General features: G+C 46.8%; 1 protein-coding gene across 1 annotated transcript; it reads right to left on the bottom strand.

Moving 5' to 3' along the window:
• Positions 1-10,579: 10,579 nt before the first annotated feature.
• On the bottom strand, positions 10,580-22,878 carry oat (ornithine aminotransferase). Its single transcript, XM_079757349.1, has 10 exons — positions 22,750-22,878; positions 19,972-20,193; positions 18,296-18,520; positions 15,571-15,666; positions 15,093-15,220; positions 14,750-14,872; positions 14,134-14,262; positions 13,462-13,575; positions 12,410-12,554; positions 10,580-11,378 (listed from the first exon to the last, which is right to left on the bottom strand). The coding sequence occupies exons 2-10, from the start codon at positions 20,171-20,173 to the stop codon at positions 11,218-11,220; spliced, it is 1,323 nt and encodes a 440-aa protein (XP_079613475.1). The 5' UTR covers positions 20,174-20,193; positions 22,750-22,878; the 3' UTR covers positions 10,580-11,217.
• Positions 22,879-23,340: the final 462 nt, after the last annotated feature.

Genomic DNA, 23,340 nt, shown 5'->3' with positions numbered 1-23,340 from the left:
GGCCATGAAGTGCCGGAGCGCAGCGCACGATGAACCGCAAGCCGACGCGGCACCACGCACGCACGCACGCACGCACGCACGCACGCACGCACGCACGCACACACGCAGTGACAAAACGTGTCCTGACAGCTTCCCACTCCCCAGTGGAACGTGACACGTTTTCTGTCACATCACAACAATCTCAATTGTTTATTTCTTCTGTCTATCTGCCCCAAAGGAGGTTTAAACCAAGGAAACGAGGTAATGGGGTGTGCGTGTGTGTGTGTGTGCGTGTGTGTGTGTTTGGGAGTATACATGCGTTTGTGCGTGTGTGTGTGTGTGCGTATCCATGCATGTGTGTGTGTGTGTGTGTCTGTATGAAATGGTAAACATTAACATGTACATGGTTGGTATATATTCAATACTGGCCGGAGGTGAAGACCTTCTGTAAATGAGTTCCCCTCATGGATGAACTACATCAATACTTGTTTTATGTATTCGTCTGTTTTCCTTAACAGCTTTTCCCTCAGTCCTCCATCTTTTTTAAGTGTATTTGTGTCTCCGTTGACTGAGAGAGGAAAGCCCAGACAGACAATCTCTTTGGCAGATTACATTTTGCCACTGGCCCAAAATGGATAAGTTTTCAGGGTCTCAATCTGGAAGTTCAATCCAAGGTTTGGCAAGAAGTGAATTCACTTTCAACACACATTCTCGTTGCACAAATGCACACACACACACACACGCACATAAGCACACGCACACACACAAACACTTTCTCACACAGACATTCCCACGCACACACACACACACACACACATGCACACACACACCCACGTACACGCACACATGCACATACACACGTACACACAAATGCACACACGCACCCACGTTAATAATAACCTCGTGTCTAAACGCAAAGTATTGCTTTGTGTGCAATGCTGTTCCTAAAGTGACTTTCCACACTAACAATACAATTACGTTTTGTGCAGTTCCCTGAACAAATAGTGGAAAACAATACTTTATGTCGCTTTTTTGTTCCATTTCTGGTGACCAAAAAGTCTGCAGAGGTGTTTTAATGCTAATGTACGAGCAGACACATTCACAGCCCTTATTGAGGGAAAATGTCAACTATTCTGTGTGAAATAACTCTAATTACTTTTACAATATTGTTAAACAATAACAAAATATAATAACGATATTTATAGTTTGTTATTAGACCCATATAACATTATTCATAACAATAGTCAATTATATTCCGTCTGTCGTAAAAAGGTCACGGTGTTACTCAAAGCTCTCCATAAGGAACTATGGACTACACAAGTCCATAGTTGTGAAAATTACAAGGACTCTAATTTTAATTTCCTTTTTATGGCACTAAAAACATTTCCAAACTATCAACATTTCCAAACTCCCATCATGGGGACAGACCTCCATTCCCAACCGTGTCTGTCGTTAGTTAGCTGTAGCGCCCCAGACCTGGTACTCCTGATAAAGATCTATTCTGGCCCCTGCCAGCCAGAAGCTCCTGCCTGTGGCCCACAGCCTCTGTGTGTGGCTCTGCTGGAAGCGTCCAGATAAAGTAATGGTTTCTCCAGGAGGAAATGGACTGGGGGGGGGGGGGGGGGGGGTTGGGGGGGGGGGGTTGGGGGTTGTTTTTCAGTGCAGGGCGATATCAGCTGCTGGGGATCTCCGCCGAATGCTAATTGCAGCGTCTTGTCACCGTGGAGAGGGGAAGGTTCTCCTGAGAGTGTTTCAGAACGAGGTGGTCTGAACACCAGGCCTGATGGTATCGCCGCCTGTCAGATTAGGGTTCCCCACCCGGCGGCCCCACCTGTGCCTTTCTCGGGTCAACGGCGCTCCATCCCCAAACCGCTCCTTCCGATTCTGGGTTGGTATCACTCACTGCGTGTGGTTCGCTAGAGTCCACCTGGCTGTTGGCTTGCACGTCACTTGTGAGTCTCTCTCACTCACTCTCTCTCTCTCTCTCTCTCTCTGTCTCTCTCTCTCTCTCGCTCCCTGAGGCAACAGCGTAGTGATTAACAGCCGTAAACAAGCTGTCCTGGGCAATATGTCGGCTGACGTGACCGATCGTTTGGGTCGTCTGTCTCAAAATCAAAGCCTAACAACAACAACGGCAACAACATTGTCTCTGTAACATTACAAAGAGTCTGCCTGACATTAGAGCATCTCCGTAACATTACAGATCATCTCTGTAACATTACAGATCACCTCCGTAACATTACAGAGCGTCTCTGTAAAATTACAGAGCTTATTTGTCCAGCAATGCTACCCAATGACCTGGGAGAAAGGTGACCTGCGGGTATACCTGCATGAAACATGAACCCTGGTCTGGGATCTGTCCCTGGGACTCTGGTTATGGGTTCTGTGTTTATTAGGGTTTTAGTTTCATTTAGATTCAACTAAAATATTTTTTAACCCAGTAGCACAATACCAGCTTTAAAATCGCTCTGGTGAATTTGTCCACATCTGACATGTATTCCTAAACAAATATCTTTATTTGCTTCTTCAAATAACAAGTCACAGCGGCAAGGAGGAGGCTTGCGGGGTGAATACTCTTGCACATGGTCTAGGATGGCTGGCCGAGTTCCAGCAGAAGGAGACACCATCAAGCGGGCCTTGTAACGCCATGGTTTTATGTTTTTAAGCTGACATTTTTATGGGATTGTGCACAAGGCCAACACATTGAAAGGACCAATCAAAGCGGAGGTCAGCCACTAAATAACCAGACGAGGATGTGTTTTCCGACGGCCGGCGGGGCTGAAGTGCTGCCAGGCCAAACCTTCACGGTTTCTCTTATGTGTACCAAGTAGTTAAAATATAAATACTTTATTTGACACTTTATACTTTTTTTCAATGAAGTGTGTGTTTGTAAAGTGTATGTTTGTAAATGTTTTGCTGGTTCACGTCTGGTGCACACAGACGCCACGAATAGCCTGCCACATTGACTGATGAATGTTCAGGTTTCTACCCCCAAGGACATGACCCCTGACACACACACACACACACACACACACACGCACACGCGCACACACACACACACACGCACACACACTCTCTGCATCCCCGCCACCAACTATAGTGTGTGGTAACAAGAGCTGTTGTGGTGGTGGGGCGACAATCGCTGTAAAATGTTTAATAAAAACAAGGGAGGCTTTTATCTGTGCACCGCAGTACCTGCTTGTCTTCAGCCTCAGCGTTCCCGTTGGGATAATGATGGTCACCTTCTGCTCGGCGGCGTCTCCACGTTGATTGCTGAGAGCTGGGAAGAATGATGCTAACCCAGCCAGGGAGTCAGAGCTACAGCCAGGAGGAGGTAGATGAGCTTTGGGGACCTTCAATGACATCATTAAATGGTCAATGGACTGCATTCATATAGTGCTGTTCTAACTAGTAGTCACTCAAAGCGCTTTACGATGCTGCCTAACATTCACACATTCATACACACATTCAGACACCGACGGCGGTGTCAACCAATGCAAGGCGACAACAGTCGGGAGCAGTCAGGGTGAGGTGTCTTGCTCAGGGACACCTCGACACTCAGCTAGGAGGAGCCGGGGGTCAAACTAGCAAACTTCCGGTTACCAGCCAACCCGCTCTACCTCCTGAGCCATATGCCGCCCATTAAGCTCTGGATGCCCTCCGTCGTCCAGTCGTCACGGACGACCACCGCTTCGTTGTCGAAAGGGGAAACACTGGACAGGTTGTCGCCTGTGATGAGTCACGATCGACCCGAAGGGAAGGGAACTTTGCCTAAGAGGCGCCGCGGTTACACCGGGTTCTCTAGAAGGCCTTCATGAAAACGTGTGAAAGGATCGTCATTGTCGTGTTACTGCTTGAGTGCGAGGAGGTAAACACGACAGAGTGCGGTGCATCAGTGTATCGATGGAGGAGTAGTGAGCGGTTCTCTGCGGTCTTGAAAGGGCTTCAGAGTCCCAGTGCACAGTCGTGGCTCCGCATGCTTTATTCATTCTTTGACACATCGGGCGGCGATTCCATTGTCATCTTGCAATGCTGAGCATCTCCAGCCATCATCGCCTCCCTCTCCCGACCACAGTGCGTTCGTGACGGGAGATTGCCTTTGATAAGGTTAAAGAAAACTTTGATAAGGTTATTCTCAGGCATAGGGGATGAGGAGATGTGATATTGCATGAAACCCGCATCTCATATTGAAGCCTGATCTGTAAAATCCACAGACGCCGACCGTTCAATAACATCTCGCTGCTCACTGCTGTACATTTCACAAAAGAGCATCTTCAGTTGCTGGAAGCGCCTGGCACAACGTAATATAATATCTCAGTAGATCACCATCTAAATCAGAGCGAGACGGCCGGGGGCACGCTGTAATTATTAAACCGTCGGGGAGGATCCCGCCACCGCAGACCAGAGGGTGCGCTGGATGGAGAAGGATGAGTCGGGGCATTCCACATTAGCCGTGGGTCGGCCCAGACGGTCCGCAGACATCACATGGGTGAGTCCCTCCTCCCTAATGAGAGACGAGAGCTCCCCGTTGCCCGTGGGCAGAGGGCGGCCGGAGCCTCCCCTGCCCTCTAATCCAGCAGCTCATCACCGCCACGCTCCCGGCTCCGCCCCCGCCGCCTGCCGGTGAACACCGGAGGAAACCCGAAAAACCCGAACCCGAGAGAGTGATGGTTGGGCTCTTGATTTATCATCTTTGACACTAAGGGCTAGTGTTGCAGCTAGCCCAAGCCATTCACAGTGCGCCTGTCATTGGCATGTTTCAGAGTGTGAGTTGGGGTATCCAGATGTTACTGAGAGGACCTCACAACAAATTCATGCACAAAAAACAAGCAAGCGCACACACACACTCTAAGAAGTCACTCACTCAAAAAAACACACATGATGAATATATTCCATTTCCTTCGATTCAGACTTCAGTCTTTAATGGATATGGCGTCAGGGTTGGGTCATAACACACTTAAATTTGGCCGGGTCCTCTTCGTTCCTCGTCTTCCTTGTCCTCCACCTTCTCCTCCGATTCCTTCCCTCCCTCCTCCTCCTAAGATCGACAGAATGACCTCTTTTTGTTTCTTCGACTCCATGCTGAACCAATTTCCCATGGGCTCTATTATGGCTCTATTTTAACTGGTATTTTTGTCAGGTGGCTCGCCCCCATTCCCACCTCCACCTCTACCTCCACCTCTCATCTCCAGTGTATACATCTTTCTAGACCCTAGCTCAACCAACCCTGCGACGGTTGCTCGGCTATGGCTGTATGTTCCAATATTCACCTAACCACCTAACCTATTGTATGTTCCTTTATCCACATAGCCATTAGGTGAATGTGCCTATTCACCGAGTGGCCAATAGGTGAGTAGGCACATTAGCTATAGGAAATGTACAATTACAAATATATCACCACCTACCACTAACTTCATGCCACTCTCTAACACTGAACCCACTAACGGCCTTTAAGAAACGACATTCTAGCGAGCGAATGCCAAATTTGCATAGTTTGCAGAAGTAGAATCACGCGAAATCTGCCTGAACCAGATCGTTGACTCCGCTCCTTTGCTTTAGGTTTGAACACACAGTTAGAGGAACTTGAGTCTCTACCGCGAATTCCCTAAATGCCGTTTGAGGAACTACATGCTAGTATCTACTGAGAATCATATATAGGTTTTTGGGAGAACTTCACCCTGGTCTCAACCACCACAAACCACTTAATGACTGTTAGAGGAACTAAACCTTAGTCTCTTCAGCTAGTGCTTCACAAACAGACAGTCAGACCTCCATCTTGAGCATGACTTGCCACCGCCAAACCCCTCAACCAGAGGCAGTGGCCGGCCTCCTTCTGGTTGACCTGAGCAGGCGTTGCGGTCAGTCTTTGATTGGCTGCTGTCTGCGGCCAGCCTACCAGCCCTCCAATCGTCTGCTGACGACTCTGCGTCCGGCAGGGAGGGGGCGTATCGGACCCTTTGTTTACGGCGCTCCCATGCTAGCGGTTGCCAGATGTGAGCGTCATAATCAGAACCTCTTGGTTTTATTCGAATCTCCAGTTTCGCCTTCGTTCGGCTGCACCGCGAAATCAGAGCACACTCAGGGACAGGAAGTGATACTCCTGAGACGCTGACATTTATTCTAGCTTAAGCGTGTGACCCACTAACTTTGGTGGAAGAGTAGAGTAGTGAAGTAACGTCTTTGTTCTCCTTCCACTGAAACTCGGGATGAAAGAGCTGTTCTAGTTCTAGTTTGGTTGATGCACGGTTTGAACGGATCACATCCTGGCAAGGATCCCGGCGTTCCCTCTGACTTAATCTTTTGTCTTGCCCCCGCTCCCTATATCCTGTTTTTTTTTTTTTTTTTGCTCTGATGCTGAGTGATACGGAGGAGCAGGAAGGTGGGAAGCTCTGGGCGATGAGGAGCGAGTCTCACCGTGAAGCCTCCCACTCGTACAGAGCTCTGTAGGGAGTCCGCTACAGAGCACCGCGATGGGGGCGCTCCTCCTTGATCTGTGTTGTTGTGAATTTTTGCCGTGATGTGATTACTGTGGCCTGCTCACACCCACACACACACTGACACACAGAGGCAGGCACGCACTGACGAACATACCGGCACACACACTTACTCAAATACAGACATGTGTTTATTCGAGTACACGCACGAACGCACACAGGCACACAAACACACCAACTCACACACTGACACACACACACTTACTCAAACACAGACACAGAGGTTTACTGACACACACACGCAAGATTTCATAATCTAAAACGGCTTATCATAAATGCTGCATAAACAAATTGATTTATGCTCTTGAAAAGCCTTTTCTCTCCAATGCAGTTTCAAACTACTCCTTAAAGTCAAGATCATTCTGCTTCAAAACGACCCACTTCAGACTGTTGAACCAAGCCACTGCACGGGAAGATGGTGAAAAAACGTAAGTGAAAACCATTTACAAAGCGCTTATCTTAAAGGGTGTAAACAAAGTTTTCAAGATGAGCGAAACACTACAAAGAGCAATAAAACCAGCCGACCACACGAAGACAAATCGCAAACAGCGTTGAGAAGAGATTCATAAAGTGAGCCATTTCCACCCAACACAAACAAACTTTCGTCCCAACTGATCCTTTTATGTACCAATTTGTATCTGTGATGTTTTTTATGCGTCTTATACTATGTTCCGCACTGGAAGGCCCTTCTGCAAAACGAGTTACCGTTGCGGCACAATAAATCAAACCGAACCGGTTTTGTGTTTCGGCGAGAAATGGTTTCCGTTTGCCCTTTCAAACGAGTCTGGGATCCAGACCAGGATGGGATTTTTTTCCACCGCCGCCTGTAGGGTTGGTCGGCCTGCTTGCAAATAAATCAGCCTGGAGTGTTTGTCTGGGGGCAGGGGTGGGTGGAGGGAGGAGAGGTGACAGCCACGCCGATTGCTCTTAAAGTGTCACATTTTCCAGGTCCCCCCCCATGGGAGCTAGCGCCATCGCTGCTTCCTCCTCCTGACCTTGCAGGCTTTGATCAATACAGGCCTCTGGAGGGACCGCCTACGGCCGGCGCCACAAACACACAACAGTCATCATAGCCGGGGGTCCAACGCCTAATTCTCTGGGGCGACATGTTTGTTGTGTTCCCTTTCATATAGGCTAATGAGCCTGAGCTACCTACCTGCCATATTGATTCTAAAGGCTAGGTTGGGCTGGGTGGGGGGGGCAATACGCAGTTCCCCCCCCCCACACTCCGCTAGCACTTAAGGGCTGATTATGGTTCCACGTCGACGCAACGCAACGACCACGCAGACACTTCGACGCAGTCGAAGTGCGGTTGTGCAATGGGTTTTAGTCAGCGGACCGAATCAGAGCCCTTGCTTCTGCGTCGCCTCGACCGAAGGTATTTTTAGGAGGCGCACGTCAGGTCCTTGCGGTGGAAATACGAGGGTCCAGAAGGACGTAACGGGTCCGTAAACCCCCTTGCGTTGCGTCAACGTGGAGCCATAATCAGACCTTTAGAACCAAGCTGGTTCTAAAGGTCTGATTATGGAAAAGGGCACATGGCAAACATGATGCTTCAGAGAATTAGGAAGCCAGCATTCAGAACCAAGATGACCGCCAGGTGGCTGAAGGCTGATATACCCGCGTTGCCTCGAAGGACCTCGATGGCGTCATAAACCGACGCACCGTCATGAGGATGGCTAGCAGAAGGTGGTAACCTCCTACTTTATATTTATCCACGGAGGTGAAAAACGCATTTCTGTAGGACCGCATCGGTCATAGCTCAACACTGATGACCTCGGCACACTGCCTAACGACTACATTGATTTACAACGCAATCGTTCAGAATCCATGAACGCAGCTTTACTCAAAGTAATTAATGAGTTCCTTGGCACGGCCCTTTTGGTTTAATTGTGCGACTCTGACGCGCTAATTGCACAAGTTTATGAAGATGAGGGGGAAATGGGGGGGGGGGGGGGGACATTAAGTGACGCAATGGAAACGGGGTGGGAATGACCGGAATCTGGTAGGCAGAAAGGTGGTTGCTGGTTTGACTTCTTGAATGTCAATGGAAATGATGTGGACATGTTCCCGTGTTCCCTTAAGCCACAAGTGTGTGTGTGTGTGTGTGTGTGTGTGTGTGTGTGTGTGTTTGTGTGTGATCCTTAGGCTGTATGTGTGTGAGAGAGAGAGTCAGAAAGATAGATTATACAGTGCTTTGGAGCGGCTGGAAAAGGTTTCACATAAAGGCATTCCATTTACCAAACGGAGAGCCCAAACTCACTGACCGGCACATAGACAGACGGACAAAGTCAGATGGACGGATGGGAAGAGAGAGAGAGAGAGAGAGAGAGAGAGAGAGAGAGAGAGAGAGAGAGAGAGAGAGAGAGAGAGAGAGAGAGGGGAATATGGGGATAAAAAAACAAAAGGTGCCAGGAACTACAAAGATAGAGAAGCTGTTGAGATGGGGGGGGGGGGGGGAACAGACTGATACACCAGCCTGGCTCCTTCTGCCCGTGCTCCACAGACACCATGTGTGTGAGAACATGGCTGGGGAAGGCAGGTATGGGAGGTGTGTGTGTGTGCCTGGCCTACCAAAGCAAGAGGCTAGGAGGTTTCATCCATAACGTTGAGGCTGGCAGCTGGCAGCTGGGTTTCAGCAAAGAAGAAGAAAAAAAAAAGAAAGAAGAAAGTGAGAAGGAAGAAAATGTCTAATCTGTCACCTCCCTGCCAGAAATAGAGCGGGTTCGAGGAAGGCGTTGGATGTTCCCATGGCAGTGGGGGTGGTGGGGGTGATCAAAGCCCACGCTGGCAGGGGGAGAAGCGCATCGCTCTGGGTCCACTCGTCGTTGCGTCCCCCCGTCTCCCAACGCGAGGCGGGAATTGCTGTCATATTTCACACGCAAACTCCGCAAACTCCCGCACACCTTGAAGCATCGGCTCACCGCGGAGGCACGACCCGTCGTGTCCGTTTCCCTTCCCTCCATAAAGAAAAACCTGTATAGAGGTAGAAGATATCTATAGATAATATTTTGGGGGATTAAGGGAAGAAATTAAGCACTAACGGAGGAAGGCATACCACGAGGACAACAGAGTAATCTCAAGGCCTACTTCACACCAGGCCTTGAGATTACGACAGGGCTTTTCTTCGCCACATTGAAATTGGCAAAGGAAAGATGCGTGTGTGCCCGAGTGTGTTTGTGTGTTGATTGTTAATCACGTGAATTGCAGTGTTTATCAGGTGACCTGGCTATGTTATAGGCCTACTGTGTTGAGTTGTTATAGTTATTGTGGCGGATACAAGTTGGGACTTATTTTGAATTTGCTCCAATGAAAAGTAGATTTCAAGAGCGTAGCGTGTTAGAAAATAACATCGTAAATGATGGAAATCAACAGCTGCACTGATGTTGTCCACGTTATTCAATCAATTCATTCGGTTTGGATATTGGACTTTCTCCACATGACTCCTAAAGACCCTATCACAACACTGCAAAATCAACTCGACCACTCGTCTGTGACCTTAACGCTATCTTCGCCTGATGGTGATTTGATTCCAACGGGTTGTGGCACGTGTGATTAAAAAGTGAGCTACCGTCCGCGGCGGTTGTCTCGGTAATTGTTATTATACGAGGCTACGCTCACTGGCTCGCTTCTGGGTCACAGCAGGAGCCAGCGGCTCAGAGGTCAGCAGCTGTCTGAGGGCACCATGAAGCATCTGGAGGCTGGACTCGTATATATGGTCGATCCTGCAGCCAGACACGACCGCATGATCCCAGATCGGTCTCCGCATAGCAGCCGCTCCTCTCAAATGTCAAGCGTCTCAAATCAAGGTCTCTATTTTGGAGGCACTCAAATAGATAAAGGATTTGTCCTTGTACGTTTCGGTTGTGTACAATTATTCACTTTCGAATCCAGTGTTCAATCAGTGAGTGCTGATTTATAAATGTTTTAACAATATGACATGCCGAATTTGAAATAGTATAATCAAAATGTAATCAATTTTCCGTTACAGGCGCAATATTTGTGCCGACGCACATTGAATCGAAATGTGTGCATAGCGCCATCTAGTGGTCACTATCGTTAACAAAAGCAGCGTGCGTGAATTCAACAGCCACCGTCGCCAATGAAACAATATTTTTTATTCAAGGAACGGTTAGCAGGGGCGTAGGAATGAGTTTAACATTGGGGGGGACACATATCGGAAACCTGACAGATCCGGTATAATTTTTAGGTGGGACAAATGCGCCTGTCTCCGATATTGGAGGTGACACGTCCCCTCCGTCCCCCCCGGTTCCTACGCCCTTGACGGTTAGGAACCAATATTAAAATATTAAGTATGAATCACATTCAACAAGAAATGTTTAAATACCGTTAGTTTCCCTCCTTCCTCCTGCAGGTCATAATGAACACAGAGAACCAACACTGAACTCCTCATTCCTGATTTACAACTCTCCCAAATCCTTCGCCACCGCCATCTAAAGCCAGAACACAAACAGGAGAACACCTCCTTCCTCCCAGGATCAGGTTCCCAGGGAACGTTCAGCAGGACAGACATCACATGTTCCCCCTAAACAATGAGTATTGAGCAAACTGCGTCGATTAATTGATGCAGTTCTGTCGATTCGCTTCCCTACTCCAAAACACATACAAATCGTTTCAAGGTTTCAAAACACTTTCAAGTCCAATGCATCCACTGGCAGTCTGAGAAGCCCCTTTCTGTCCCTGCGTCTGCAGTCCGGACCCCCCCATCCTCTGAAGAGCCGCGCTAGAAGGACATGATGGTCTTGCGGATGATGTCGACGCACTCAAACACTTCGTGCTCCTTGATGATGAGGGGCGGGGCCAGGCGGATGATGTCACCGTGGGTGGGTTTGGCCAGGAGTCCGTTGTCCCGGAGACGCAGACACACCTGCCATGCGTCGTAATCTGGGGCAGGAAGTGACAAACGGTGAACCTCTGCTTTACTTCTCATTTGAGCAAATGTGTTTGAAAACATAAATTAGAAATACAGAACAAACATATCTGCCTACTAATGTTAATGACTAGATAGTTATTTATAGGATGTACAAAATAAATGACTGATCACGAGTGAAAGAAACAGAATCAGAATATTCTTAACTCCTTTACTGTATTGTTTTAAATTATGGAGTTCATTGGAAGGACAGTTTGGTCCTCTCAGGTTCAAGCAGATTATTCTCTGCTATAACCTGCCGCTATTAATAACTAGACGCTTGCTCGTGATTCTCTGTATCCTAACACGGGGTTGGCCTTCTTCTCTGATACTGACACCCTTGGGTCGGCTCGTCAGCTGACCCAACTAGCGGACACACACCAGTGACCGACACGTCCGGGATGGGGCACGGTCAGCCATGAGCCTGTACCTTCACTGTGTCTTCACACCGAGAGCGAAGCAAATATTCTACCCGATTACATACATTTCATCGGGCGAACTTCAAAACACTTGTGCGATTGTTTTGAAGAATATTGCAATAGGAGGGGTTCTCTTGTAAACCCCAACGTTTCTTTCCACCAATTCATGCTCCACCGTGGCGAGATAACCACCACTACCAGTCTTTCGTTGTGGAAGTACCAGGGACGCTTTTGGCCGTGATATTATATTTTATATTATAAACATATTATAACGATATTATAGAGCTCAGAGAGTCCACACACGGCAATCTCTTTCTCCTCCGTGTTGCGGTTCAATCCGGACTTCAGGGAGTGAACACTGATTGTCACGACAAAGCATCACGCGGAATTCACGGGAGAGTCCAAATATTTCAACTCCCGATTAGAACCACGCTCAATCCGTGTAACCGCTTGTTAGCGCCGCGCCATTCATCCATTCGCGCCGCAGGGCTCTCCGGGTAGAAGATGCGCCTCGGACTCTCCTCTATTCCCGTCTCGACTTTGCACGTATTTGCGCGGTGCCTTTGTTTTTTTTGGTGTGAGCGTACCTTTAGTCTCCTTGATGACGATGGCGTTCAGCAGGCCCTTCCCCCTGACGCAGGTCACCACCTCGCTGGGCAGCTTCCTCAGCTCTGCGCGCAGGATCTGGCCCATCCACTCGGCGTTCTCCGCCAAACGCTCCTCCTCCAACACCTGTTGGAGCCGAGAGGGGCGCGAGCGGGGGGGGGGGGGGGGGGATGTTCAGGCTGAGATAAACGTCATTTCAATTCCTCATTTGTCTGGAAAATATTTTGGAATTTTGACTGACTATGTGGTGGAAGATGTAGAGACGGTTTACTATTTATATTTATTTTTCCAATTATTACATGCTAATTACCTTACTTAATGCATATGAAATAATTGTACATAGCTTTAAATATAAATCCTTTAATTATATAATATATTATTACTATTATAAAGTGTTTATAAGGAATAAACCCTTTGGGAGCTGTGCACAGTAGGGCTTGACGATTAATCAAATTGTGACCACGATTTCGATTTTAGCGTCAAACAATCACAAAATTAACATAATCGATTTTTTCGATATATATATATATTTTTTTAATGTTTTATAGAAAGGGCAGAATAGCTGGATACATATCTGTACATTATTTTAGATTGGAACATTGTCTTTTTGACCATTTTGTGTATTATTTTAATGCAAAATTTCAAAGTTCTCAGTTACAAAAAAGATTTTGGGAAAGACATGCTGAATAAATACAACATGTTTTCAAACTCAAAAATAATCGTTTGAATGATCTTGAGAAGGTCTGCTTCGTATGTGTGTACCTTGCTCAGATTCAGAATCGCTTTTATTACATTCTTATTGCACAAGTACACAAGAGTACAATTCTTACGTTTGGTACCTCAACAGCGAGATAGCAGCAACAATACAACATAAAGTAAATAGATGAGTAAAAAAAATAATATGTAAAAATAAGTAAAAAGTATAAATAAGTAGCAGAAGTGTAGAGTCGCAATCGTAAGTACGTATGTATGTAATATATATATGCATGAATGCATGTTATGCATGTATACAGTCTAAAACAGCAGCACTGACCTCCAGCGCCGCCATGGCGACCTGGCACGCCAGGGGGTTCCCACCGTACGTGGAGCCGTGCTCTCCAGGCTTGATGGTCAGCATCACCTCGTCGTCACACAGCACCGCCGAGATCTGCAGCACCCAGGGGTGACAAGCTCGCCGTCATACCTGAACCGGCACACCATGACACCACAGCGCACACTCCACGTGTCCACATGCTGTCATCTCCTTTTCTCTTTGATGCCGATGGTCGGCAGTGGCTCAGGAGGAAGACCGGGTCGACTTGTACACGCTATAGGTTGCTAGTTCGATCCCCGGCTCCTCCTAGCGGAGTGTCGAGGTGTCCCTGAGCGAGACGCCTCGCCCCAACTGCTCCCGACGAGCCGGCTGTCGCCTTGCGTGGGTGACACCGCCGTCGGAGTGTGAATGTGAATTAGTGGTTGTAAGTTGCTTTGGACAAAATTGTCGTGTGTGTTAAAACTGTTATTATTTAATGTTAGGGCTGTGGTTCTGAAAACCCATCCCGGGGCGGGTATTGCACATCAGTGTAAGCTGGTTCAAAAACACTTGACCGCTAGTCTAACGGGTCTTGTGCCTGTCCCTTTACAAACCAACCCAGCTAACTGGCTAGCTCGAGGAAAAGCAGAGGCGTTCCCTGGAGAGGGAGGCCGGGGTAGGGAGGTCACCTACCGGGTAGACCCCTCCGGACAGAGCCTTTCCCAGGATGACAATGTCGGGGCGCACCCCCTCGTGGTCCACCGCCAGCCGCCTGCCCGTCCGCGCCAGCCCGGTCTGCACCTCGTCGGCGATCCACAGCACCTGTGTTCCATTCCATCAGCGGGTCCAAAGAGGAAGGACACCAGGTCAGATCAATCATTTGCACACGGACACGCTCACAACAATAACCGCCTGTGTGTACACAAGACAAAATGACAAAATGGCCGGTGAACATGTCATGTCTGTTTCCTTGGTTTGGTGTGTTTCCCTGTGTTTGCCGTTCTACTTTGGTATCTCTTGTCTTGTTTCTCCCCATGTCCGGTCAAGTTTCCCTCCTGTGTGATTACTGCTCCCTCCCCTGATGTGTTTCAGCTGTCCCTCGTTGCGTGCCGTGTTTGGTATTTAAGCCCTTGTCCTTCCTTTGTTCCTTGTCGGATCATTGTAGTTTGTGGCCAGTTGTGTCCTGTGTGTTCCCGGTGTTCCCTGTGTTACCCGTCTGCGTCACCTGGGTTCTCGGTGTTCCTTGCCTGCCTGCCCGCCACCCGCTAACCGTGACAGAACAGCCGTGCACCGGCCAGGAGCCACTCACGTTGTTCTTAGTGCAGAGCTCCCTGACTTTGGTGAGGTATCCCTGGTCGGGCACCACCACCCCAGCCTCTCCCTGGATGGGCTCCACCATGAAGGCCGCCACGTTGGGGTCCTGGAGAGCTTTCTGGTGGAGACAGAACAGAGAGAGGGTGAACCAGCTAGTCAAAGGCGTGTCCTCCATGACAATGGTGTGAGGTGTGCTGGCAGCAAGGCAGCCACAGCATAAGATCAATTATGAGGGTGTATTAAGCAACACAAATCTTATGAGGGTTCAACTCGGATCACATGACCTGTCAGTCCCAGACATTCCCAAAAAAGGGCGAGGCAGCTGTGACGGAATGTACCTCTAGAGAGGGAATGTCGTTGTACGGTACGAGCTCGAAGCCGGGCATGAAGGGCCCGAAGCCTTCGTAGCTGGTGGGGTCGGTGGAGCTGGAGATGGCCGCCATGGTTCTTCCCCAAAAGTTTCCCTCTGGTTGGAGGAGAAGGTGAAAAAAATTGAAAATGGACGCCTGAATACCACAGTACAGGACTGTGATAATACCCAGTGTAGCTCACAATAGACATGTACTCCATAGTGATTATAATTATAGTAATATTACAAATAATACATTTTTATTTATAAACACGTTTTTCTTAACCACTCAAAGACATGATTCATGGTAAGAAAGTAAATTAAAAAAAAAAGTATAAACAAAGCAATACAACACTGAAAGATGAGCAGAGTTGAATGCAGTTTAAGAAAGATGGGTTTAGAGGGATCCTTCAAGAGTACAACGACAGCCACTACGGAGTAGCTGGTGTCTATTTTCCCCCACTTACCAGCGAAGATGATTTTGGCCTGGTTCTTGGGCACCCCCTTCACCGTGTAAGCCCATTTGCGGGCCAGCTTGCAGGCTGTCTCTCCACCCTCAACCCCTTGATGAGGAGAAACAAGAAAAGGAATAAGATGCAAAAAACAAGACCTGTGGTCATGGGAGCACCTTGCAGTAGCCGAACATGCTGGTGATGTACTCCTCGTAGGGGCCTCGTAGGAGCCTTATAGGGGGCCTTCTCTGTGTTAATGGGCGGCACCTAATGGTAGACAAACAGGTCGGTGATGTACTATATAATAGCAGGCCTGTCACACAAGTTACTCAAGTTGGTCTGTGCTAGTAATGCGCGACATAAACGATATACGATATAAACGATAAAAAATGGCCTACGATAGAGATTTTAATTCTATCGCTCTATCGCGATAATGCATGTTGATGACGCAAAATACAATGTTTAATTTTTGGTTTGGTGCGGTTCCTTTTCACATTGCAATTCTTGCAACAGTGCCAGAATTCGTCAACAAAACTGCATGTGTGCAAAGAACGTTAAATCATTGGACAAAAAGGTCTGGGGCGGGGTAAAGCGTTAAAGAAAAAGGGGGGGGGGGGGAAGCACCGGTGAAAGTAAACAATCATTGATATCCAGCGTGATATACATTGATCTGCGGACTTGTCCAACTCCTTCTCCCTCATCCTGACTCGGAATGTTTTAAATGCATCGGCATTTTTAAGTTATGTTTTCCAGCATACTTTTTACTTGCTTTTGTCGGACCGTCGGGTGGTGGCTCAACATGGAGAAAAGAGGAGACGGAATGTCTTTTGGATATCGGACCCAAATATCCAATAGACGTTCCGTCTCCTCTTTGCTCCATGTTGAGCAACGTCTCCGAGACCACCTCTCCGGTTGGAGATGTTTAATCTCAATGATGATTATTATTTTCAACTAACTAATAGTAGTTGCCATGCATTTTAAAATGTCAATGCACTTTTCAGCCCTGAATTACAGTAAATGCTATTGAATAATTGATTTACATGCATAGATAGTATACTACACTTTCCATTGAACAATTACCCCTTTTACCCACAAATTGACTTATTTTATAACGTAATCAAAATCTCACACACTAACTGTTTTCAGACACACGTATAAGTCCTGATATTCTCCTGAATAATACCCCTGAGGTAGTATTTTCTCCGTAGGAAATATAAATTACCTTATAAGTGAACGAGGAATAGAAAGTCGGTATTTCTATCAGCCTGTTGCCTTTTGTTTGCTGAATGGTTAAAAAATATTTTAATGTTGGCACTGCTTTTAAGACTCATTTGTGGTGAACGCTAAAAGATAGGTCTTATCATAACCCTCAAAGTAGACATCATACAATAAATTACAATAAATTAGTTCACAGCTGCACGTGTATAGAAAATGTTTTTTTTATTATTATTACTGACAACAGTCAGCAGAACATTATAGGGTCCCGTCCTTCCACTCCCTGTTTTCACAGTTAAACACAGAAATCCACTACATTCGTCCAAGTGTTAGTTCTATGTGAAATGAAGCAAAAAAATACGCTCTCTTTCTACGTTAACGCAGTCGTTCTTCGTCGTTTCTTCTATTTGTCTCTAACTCGTTCTCCAATCTTTCATCGATCGATGCTTCGGATTTTGTGTATGCAACGGAATATATGATGCATAATTTTAGCAACATTTAAGATGATCGCGATGAGTTCTGCCCGTTCTGCCTCCATTTTGTCTACTTGCCTCTTGCGTACTAAGGCCCTACGGCATATCCCGCCCCTTGCAAGCCCACCCTCCTAAACCCCCCGTTGATTCTACTGATGACTAAACGACATCGATGTCCGCAGATAAAGCATTAAGTGTGAAACACCCTCAGGGTAGAATCTCCTGATATACATTTGCGGCAAAAATTAGTGAAAACGGCTTATAAGTAGAAAATGATTATGCTTGCTTCATAACGTAAGGAGTAAATTATTATACTTGCCTCATTACGTAATAGGTGAACCAAAATGTTATACGTTGTAACATTATAGGCAAAATTATATTATATTATGCGCTCAGAAATTTGTTACATTATCGACTGGGGTTTCCACATTATTGCCATGGGTTTAATTACACTTAGAGGTGTAATTAACCTAGAGGTGTGCGCATTAGGGCTGGGTAAAAATATTGATTCATCAATGCACTGCAATTTATTTGGTCTCGATTAAATTTCGATTCAGAATTATTTTGAAATCGATTATTTCCATAAAGAAAAAAGCACACTCAGTCATTGTAATCTAGAAGCCAGTATGCCTAAATGTGCATGCCCTTTTACATTTGTCCATGTTATGATTATTACTTTTATGCTGCAAGTTTAGCTCAGGAACAATACTATACAATGGTGTATTCCCTTTTTGCTAGTTAAAGCACAATGAAATGGGTAATTCATTTTGAAATGGTTAATTCTAAATAATATTTAGGTATTTTTGTCATCTGCACGTATAATTGAATCGATATCGAAGCAATTGGATCAATATCAAATCGAATCGAATCAATATCGAATCGAATCAAGACCTAAAGTCGAATCGGATTGAATTGAATTGTGAGGTACCTGGCAATACCCGGCCCTAGTGCGCATTGTTAGTTATATTCACGGGCGGCACCTTGTGGTAGCCGAACAGGTTGGTCATGTACTCCTCATAAGAGCCTTGTAGGAGCCTCCTAGGAGCTCTTACCTGTGTTCATGGGCAGCACCTTGTGGTAGCCGAACAGTTTGGTGATGTACTCCTCGTATGAGCCCAACACGTCGTTGTAGAAGGCCCGGGAGGTGAGCGTGAGGCGGGAGGCCTGTGCGTTGAGCGCGGCGATGATCTTGGGGTGGCAGTGGCCCTGGTTGACCGCGCTGTAGGCACTCAGGAAGTCGTGGTAGCGGTTCCCCTCCACGTCCCACACGTACAGGCCTGGGCCGGGGAACACCGCGAAGAACATGACGGATGAGACTTACAGATACTATGATGTTATGTTAAGTGGTCACTAGTTGGAATATTGTCCGTTGGTGTTTTCCTTGTTTAATATCAGTTGTTTAGTAAGATCCAAAGAGAAGTCCTCTGTGAAACCTTCTGGGCAGAAGACAGGGCAGAAATACCTTAAGGCACCTTGGGGTCACGAAGGGACCGTTACCTGTGTTCCACTCAGAGGGGAACATGCATGTAGCAGTGTCTAGACAAAGTAGTGTTTTGTGGGAGGGCGTGTGTTGGCTGGTAACCGGGAGGTTGCTAGTTCGATCCCCGGCTCCGAGTGTCGAGGTGTCCCTGAGCAAGACACCTCACCCTAACTGCTCCCGACGAGCTGGCTGTTGCCTTGCGTGGTTGACTCCGCCGTCGGTGTCTTAATGTGTGTATGAATGGGTGAATGTTTGAGCGCCACTGGTTAGAAAAGCTCTATATAAATGCAGTCCATTTACCATTTTGGTAAATGAAAAAGTTGTGTTTTGGAGAGGCAAAAACAAAGACTTTACACCTGTTTTATCGAAAACACACTTATTTTAGTAACAGTGACAAAATGGCATAGCATTACCATGTTCACGCTCATATAAGAAATAAGAGAATGGTTAAAGGTCTTGGGTTCACTGGCTTTTTAAGTCATCCTTCTTTTCCCTCGGTATACAACTGATAACTATTTATTCATTCAGACGATACCCTGATTGAGTATAAAAGAATAAGAGCTGTGATAATCATCAAATATACTAAGGTTATATAAATATTGGATTAGGGATTATGGTTTAAGGGTTAGGCATCTTGTCATATTGTTTATTTTAGGATCTGCCATTATGCCGTTAGATGGTTACGCGCAGTATTAACAGTATTATCATTATTATTTACATTAAATAGCCCATGAAATGTACAGCTAACAGAGAGCACCAAGACGGATTAGAAAAGTGCTGAAAGATGTTCTGGATTCGTATGACTCGTATGACCCTTTACTCGTATGACAAATGTATGACTTGTTGGTTAGGCATCCGGCTCTACGATGCCCGCAGGTAGACCGCAGCGGTCGGACCTCGAACCCGGAACCTTCTGGCTGGGAGTCCGCCACCCTCACCCCTCACCCGACCCAGAGCCTGACCCACGTGGGGGTGAGGTAGGGGTGGGACAAAATATCGACACCTCGATGTACAGTATATCGTCGCCCTTCTTTGTGCGATACGGGAAACCTTACACTTCTTTCTTTCTTTTTTAAGACTCAGTTTTGGACCGTGAATAAAGACAGAAATCCAGCACTTCACCTTTTCGCTGTCATTTTGTTTTCATAGTTAGATATCTTCACAGGATGTTACCTTACGATACATGCATCGCGTCTCGTAAGGTATCGTCAGGTACCCTGTGATCCCCACCCCAGGGGGGGGACGTACCTTCGCCTCTCTCCAGCGCCACGGGCAGCGGGTGGTAGTTGTGGGCGCCGTACTTGTCCTCGCGGGCGTAGACCTCCTCGGGGGTGAGGGCCCGCTGGGCCCGCCTGCTGGCGGCGGTGGCGGAGGTGCGCGAGCCCGAGTGCAGGGCCCGGGCTAGCAGCGGCGCCGCGCGGCCCAGGCCGCGGCTCATCTTGGACATCATTCCGACGGCGGCGCTACGTTCTGTTGGACGGCGGGGAAAGCAGACATTGGATTAGGATTTTTCGTTTTTTTATAATTAAAAGAGACCAATCAATCAATCATCGAACAATTTTATTATTCGGTTTTATCGGGACAACGCGTCGCATTTCTACAGCGTCTGAATTGTCTAGTTCTATGTTTTTTTTCCGGACAGAGACGGATGTAAAAATGAACAAAAGAAGATAGATGAATAATATCAATAAAATAAAATAAGAAAACACCCACCCTACCTCATCCTGGTGCACTTTGATAATGCACTTAAACATAAACGATGGGTCGTTATTATGCTCCCCGTGTTTTTCGCCCAACGCCCTGAACGGCTCGAGAAGAAAAGCACCGAACATCATGTGTTTTTTTTCCCCATCGTCCAATTAGATGAATTGAGGGGCGGGGCTACTGGCGTTAAACGACAATATGTGTAAACAACACGGAGGATAAAACTAGCGCAAGGGCCCTCCACCTTTCAATGTATCAAATATTTAGATCAAGGTTAAGTTAGGTTATTCTTAGGTATAGGGTTAGGGTTAGACCAACAACATTGATTTGGTGGTTGCCTAGAAACAACATAAAAAAGACGCTCCTGTTATGCTTGTTGTCGGCTATTACTGACGGCAGTGGAACTCGGTTAATTACAGGTCAGCTCGTTTATTTTAAAGACGTTATCTTAAAAGTAAAGACAAAAGTCAAAATACACACAAATGTTGACTTTGGTGGTAGATATTCAAATTGATTGACCTCGTTTTCAGAAGATTGTCTTTTGTATCTTCAACAACAACGACAAAAACAACCACCATCATCTGATGAACAGCTTTATCGTGTTGGGACTTTCTGAGAAAAGGACAGGAATAATCTTCTTAAAAGATATTTGCCAGATGTGATGTTCTGCAGAAATCTTGTTTGGAGTATTTGTTACACCAAAAATGTAAAACACTTGACATCGATACCAAGTATCTCAGGATATAAAACATGCAAGGTTATGGATAAGATACAATCCACACACAATAATCAGCACTAACTGTTATCCCTTGGCATGCAGGGTTGAGCATCTTGGCCTGGGACAACGTATTGACGTGTCAAGGTCCACATGTTCGTATGTGCATGTTTGCCCTGAGTCTCCATTCCATGCTAACATTACAACACTCTCATCCGTCGCACTCACAATCCCATTATACCAATAAAGGTTTAAGCGGTTCCAGCGGGGCCAATGGCAGGGGGAGCATAACCAGGGCAGCTGAGGGAAGCTCTATCTTTTGTGTGAGGACAAAGCAGCAGACAGGACGGCCATCGAGGGCCCCAGAGTCAATGTCAACAAACGCGGTCGTTATAATGGACGCCTGGAACCTGGCTTCCAGCTGATTCTGTCCCACAGAAGCAGCTGTGGTTTCAGACGGTGTGCCTTATCAATGAGATAGTGTGTCACCTGGTGGGTTTGGGTTTCGATCCCTGTGACGCACTGGATTTAAGGAGACTATTGTTTTAAAATAGTGTTGCCGGGACGTCATTTGAAGTATTTCAATGGTATAACAATTATGGTGTATAACTTTATAAGAATTGCCCTTTTGCCCATACCAGTCAACCGTCATTATTACATCATATTCTAAATAGATTATACATTTCTAAATATATTAACCTTGAAAATAGGCCGAGTAGCCTACATACCAACAGACAGTTATTCACTGTACAGTGGCAATATTACCACTGTTATTACTACTATTGAATACACCATGAACGAGCTGACCAATACACTAAAACCAAACCACCACATGTTGAGGTGGCTCAAATAAAATCGATCATTCGATTAATCGTTCAAGACAAAAAAGTGAGTAGTGTGCACATAGTTTGCACAAGACTACCCTGCAAGTGATGAAAGGCGATAGGCTGCCGGAGAGCTGCCCCCCGCAGACACATCTCCGCTGGCTAATTTAAGACCGGACGGGAGCTGGTCTGAGCTGCAAACTGCGTCACTCATAAACACTAACCACCGCTTTACTCGTCGTCTATAGCCACGAATGTAACGATCATTATTAATGAGCGTCTGGTACACGCACGTCAACGTATAGCCGTATGGTTGACCATCGATCGACGTGCTGTTTTGAAGCGACTCATATACCAATGTATTCTCCAATACACTTGTTGACAGGCCAGGCAGGGCCTATCCGCTGAACTTTTTGGCCCGAATAATAAAGTGTACATCACAAACGATGTCCCCCTGAAGAAGAGAGGACACGGAACAACTCAAGATCCTGATTGACTGATGCAATTAAAAACCTGTTCCATCCCGACATCATTCATACGCATCACTTTTTCAATCGGCCGCACACACCGTGTCCTATTAACGAGGTTATAACCCGACCTAACACACGCCCCAGACAACGAGTGCATGACCCTTTCATAATGCTATAACACTAGTTAGCCCGGGGTCAGACACTAGCAGCGCAGCTAACCGTAGCCTCAGTCAGATGATGGGAGGAGACTTGCAGACATCCCCTCATAATATAAAATAAATCCGCTTTCAATGAGCAGAGGAAACTCTCATACCCCAAGATGCTGAGATGTGACAGATGCTCTTCAGACCTGAGCGCTGTTCAGGCTCTTTGGATGCGGTGGACGGACGGCGGACAGGAGCGACACCGGACCGGTTAACTTCTTCGTATATGTAAAGGGGCGCCGGAGGGGGCCGGCCTGTTAAGGGCATGCCTTGCCTGCGTCACACCCCGGGTCCCAGCCAATCAGGGAGCGGAGGCGCAACCTTCCTTCACGCATTCTGCAATGTGACGCTCTGTTGCGCTGTGAGCATTGCTGACGGCCTAGGTTGGCGTGTGATTGGATCAATTACCCCGACCCTTTGAACCTGAAGCACTACCGGTGATGCACTCCGGTGTGGCAGTTGAGTAAGGAGATGTGTATGTACCTTTAGCTCCACGCACATTTGATCTTTCTTTGTTTCGTTTTGTTGTTATTTTGTTATTCTGTGTCTCCCTCATGTAGGCTATAGGTTGTGTTAAAAGCGCCAGAAACACGCCAAACAAATAATAAAAAATAATTATTGTACAGTAGGCCTGCGTTTGTGTTTGTGTATTGTCTATTTGGACTACAGGAACCACAACTCCGTGTTCTGCGCATGCGCCT

This window comes from Pollachius pollachius, assembly GCF_949987615.1.
Source record: "Pollachius pollachius genome assembly, chromosome: 19".
NCBI classification, from domain to species: Eukaryota; Metazoa; Chordata; class Actinopteri; order Gadiformes; family Gadidae; genus Pollachius; species Pollachius pollachius.
This window is presented reverse-complemented; position numbering and strand designations above follow the sequence as displayed.